At 53.0% G+C, this 3,688-nt stretch overlaps 1 protein-coding gene across 1 annotated transcript; it reads right to left on the bottom strand.

The window, feature by feature from the left end:
• Positions 1-1,087: 1,087 nt before the first annotated feature.
• On the bottom strand, positions 1,088-2,236 carry LOC116360617 (uncharacterized protein DDB_G0271670-like; the record flags this gene model as incomplete). The annotated part of the gene is made up of 1 exon (XM_031815618.1): positions 1,088-2,236. A coding segment is annotated over one exon (1,149 nt), but the record flags the coding sequence as incomplete, so codon positions are not given.
• Positions 2,237-3,688: the final 1,452 nt, after the last annotated feature.

Here is a 3,688-nt window from a genome sequence, read left to right as displayed (position 1 = left end):
CACGGACGTCGTCGTGGAAATTACCGGACCAAGGCGCAACGTACCTTGAGTTCCACATCATTTATTAACCAAGTGAAACTTTAGAAAAGACAAAACAATAAAGAATACAATGACCGAACAGCTTCGTTGTGCAAACTACCTGCACACAAACAAAGACAAGATCCCACACAGAAGGAGGGGATAGGGCTGCCTAAGTATGATCCCCAATCAGAGACAAAGATAGACAGCTACCTCTGATTGGGAACCACACTCGCCAGAAACAAAGAAATAAAGAACATAGAATGCCCACCCAAATCACACCCTGACCAATCCAAAATAGAGACATAAAAAGGCTCTCCAAGGTCAGGGTGCGACACTGAGACAGGCTAAGGGACAGGGATTTGGGGGGCAGAGGAGAGTGGAAATGGAAGTAGGGGGGATATGGGTATGGGAGCCCACACTTGGGCTTTTATCAATAGGCTGTCCTACTCAGAGCTCAGACCTCAGCCGTGGCGCAGCCCATGTCACTCAGCAGTAGGATCCAGTGGACCAAAGGGACCTGGAGGTGGGCTCTTCTCTTCCCAGAGAGAAGGGCCTTGTTCCTGCCTGCGATGAGACACAGGCTGCTGACAGAGTAGAGAACTCTCCAGTCCCCCTCCGCAAGAGGAAGATGCTACTCTGTGACATTGAGATTGTGGACTAGCTGCGCTCTCTGATCCCTCCCCACTCAACTCTATTTGTGTGTGTGTGTGTGTGTGTGTTTTGTCTGTGTGTACGTGTGTGTATGTGTTTGTGTGAATGTTTCATTTGTAATTGTGTTATCAATCAAATTTTTTATAAAATGTATTTATAAAGCCCTTTTTACATCAGCCGATGTCACAAAGTGCTTATACAGAAACCCAGCCTAAAATCCCAAACAGAAAGCAATGCAGATGTGCACACAACAGGGGACTATACAGCTATGGGTACTAATCTTCTCTAGGTAGATAAATGCCTAGAGAGTCTACAGAGTCTGTCTCAGAGTGGCTATATTAATATCAATGTGCTAAGGAATGCTTTGTGTCTGCTGTTATATGGACCAGAACCCCTCAAAGGATGGATATAATATTTAATGGTCAGTTATTGACGAGAAGGAAGTGGAGGAGGAGGAAGTGGACGAGGAGGAGGTGGACGAGGCGGAGGAGGAGATGTACGAGGAGGAGGAGGAAGTGGACGAGGAGGAGGTGGACAAGGAGGTGGAGGTGGAGGTGGACGAGGGGTTGGACAAGGAGGAGGAGGAGGAGGTGGAGGAGGAGGTGGAGGAGGTGGACGAGGAGGAGGAGGTGGAGGAGGAGGAGGAGGTGGATGAGAAGGTGGATGAGGAGGAGGAGGTGGGTGAGGAGGTGGATGAGGAGGAGGAGGTGGGCGAGGAGGTGGATGAGGAGGAGGAGGAGGAGGAGGTAGACGAGGAGGAGGAGGAGGTGGGCGAGGAGGAGGAGGTGGACGAGGTGGACGAGGAGGAGGAGGTGGGCGAGGAGGAGGAGGAGGTGGACGAGGAGGAGGAGGTGGATGAGGAGGAGGAGGTGGACGAGGAGGAGGAGGTGGGCGAGGGGGAGGAGGAGGTGGAGGAGGTGGACGAGGAGGAGGAGGAGGAGGTGGACGAGGAGGAGGAGGTGGACGAGGAGGTGGATGAGGAGGAGGAGGTGGACGAGGAGGAGGTGGGCGAGGAGGTGGATGAGGAGGAGGAGGTGGACGAGGAGGAGGGGGAGGTAGACGAGGAGGTGGATGAGGAGGAGGTGGACGAGGAGGAGGAGGAGGAGGAGGTGGACGAGGAGGTGGACGAGGAGGAGGTGGACGAGGAGGAGGAGGAGATGGACGAGGAGGTGGATGAGGAGGAGGTGGATGAGGAGGAGGAGGAGGAGGGCGAGGAGGTGGACGAGGAGGTGGACGAGGAGGTGGACGAGGAGGTGGATGAGGAGGAGGAGGTGGTCGAGGAGGAGGAGGAGGAGGTAGACGAGGAGGAGGTGGACGAGGAGGAGGAGGAGGAGGAGGAGGTGGAGGAGGAGGAGGTGGAGGAGGTGGAGGAGGAGGAGGTGGATGAGGAGGAGGAGGAGGTGGACGAGGAGGTGGATGAGGAGGATGAGGTGGACGAGGAGGAGGAGGATGTGGACGAGGAGGTGGATGAGGAGGAGGAGATGGACGAGGAGGGGGAGGAGGAAGTGGACGAGGAGGAGGAGGAGGAGGAGGAGGTGAACGAGGAGGTGGAAGAGGAGGTAATGCATCACTGGACGGTCTAAAGACCCAACAGTGTAGTCCTCAACATCAGGCAAAAGCCGGTAGTTAAATATTTAACGTAATTGCTGGTTTATTGTCGTCCTTCTAACTGTTTGTGAATAACTAACATGTGCTCAGGTCGCCTTAAATGCACACACACACACACATGTGCACGTGTACACACGCACACGTGCACAGACACACACAAACAGACACACAGTTTAGCCAAACATCTACAAACAAGGACACACACATCTTTTTACATGCCTTCCCCTGCATGAATACATATTCAGAGCATTCAAGCCTGGCAGCAGATAGGCATCTCTAGACTTTGACGAAGTCCAGATCTGACCAACATATTTATATACACTTAATGGGTCGGGGATGATGTAGCAGCTTCTGGTCCCTTGTCAGGCAGGGACACAAAAGAGCCAGCCAGTAGCCTGCTCTGTCCTGCCAGCCTCCCCCAGGCTTCGCCCTGCCTCCCCGCTGCCTCCCCCAGCCTCCCTTCAGCCTCTCCCTGCCTCCCCCCAGACTCTCCTTGCCTCCCCCCAGACTCTCCCTGCCTCCCTCCGACCTTCCCCAGCCTTCCACTGCCTCCCAATGGTCTTCCCCCAGCCTCCCCAGCCTCCCCCAGTCTCCTCCAGCACTGGTGGCATTTCAGCCAGCAGGCTCTGACTTTGATGAATAGACTATGGGTTTGGTTGGAGCCCGTGTGTGCGCCGGTCTCTTTGAACACACACACACACACACACACACACACACACACACACACACACACACACACACACACACACACACACACACACACACACACACACACACACACACACATACACACACACACACACACACACACACACACACACACACACACACACACACACACACACACACACACACACACACACACACACACACATACAGTACATACACATATATACAGATATTTTGGCAGCCCTCAGACTAGCATATACACACAAGTGTACATGCACAAGCACACACTGTCTGGGAAAGCCCAGTCTACTATATGATTAATAGAGCAGAGCAGCTCCCCTCCTTTACCTCATGCTATCTCTCTGCTGAAGTTGGAAAAAGATGCAGCCAGTCAGCTAACAGGACATAGAGAAGAAAAAGACCCTGACTCTCTGGCCTACAGAACAGAATGGGTATGATAGAGATTAGCTTGCAACGAAGCTCTGGTCTAGTGAGAGGGAGGTTTAAACTGTAAGCTTGTCTTTTACTGTTATCATACCAGCTACGTTGACTGAGAACACATTTTTATGTATAACAATGGCTGCCGAGGACGGTAGGGAGGAGAGAAGAGGAGAGGAGAGGGGAGGGAAGGGGAGGGGAGGAGTTGTGGCCATGGTGGTCTGAGAACAGATAGGTTTCAACAGTACTGGTGTCCTGAGGTGCAACAGAAAATATAAAGCAGCACTGCTTTCTCAGGTCT

The sequence above is a fragment of the Oncorhynchus kisutch genome, linkage group LG3, assembly GCF_002021735.2.
Source record: "Oncorhynchus kisutch isolate 150728-3 linkage group LG3, Okis_V2, whole genome shotgun sequence".
NCBI classification, from domain to species: domain Eukaryota; kingdom Metazoa; phylum Chordata; class Actinopteri; order Salmoniformes; family Salmonidae; genus Oncorhynchus; species Oncorhynchus kisutch.
The sequence above is the reverse complement of the archived record's forward strand: the minus strand, read 5'-3'. Positions and strand labels throughout refer to the sequence as shown.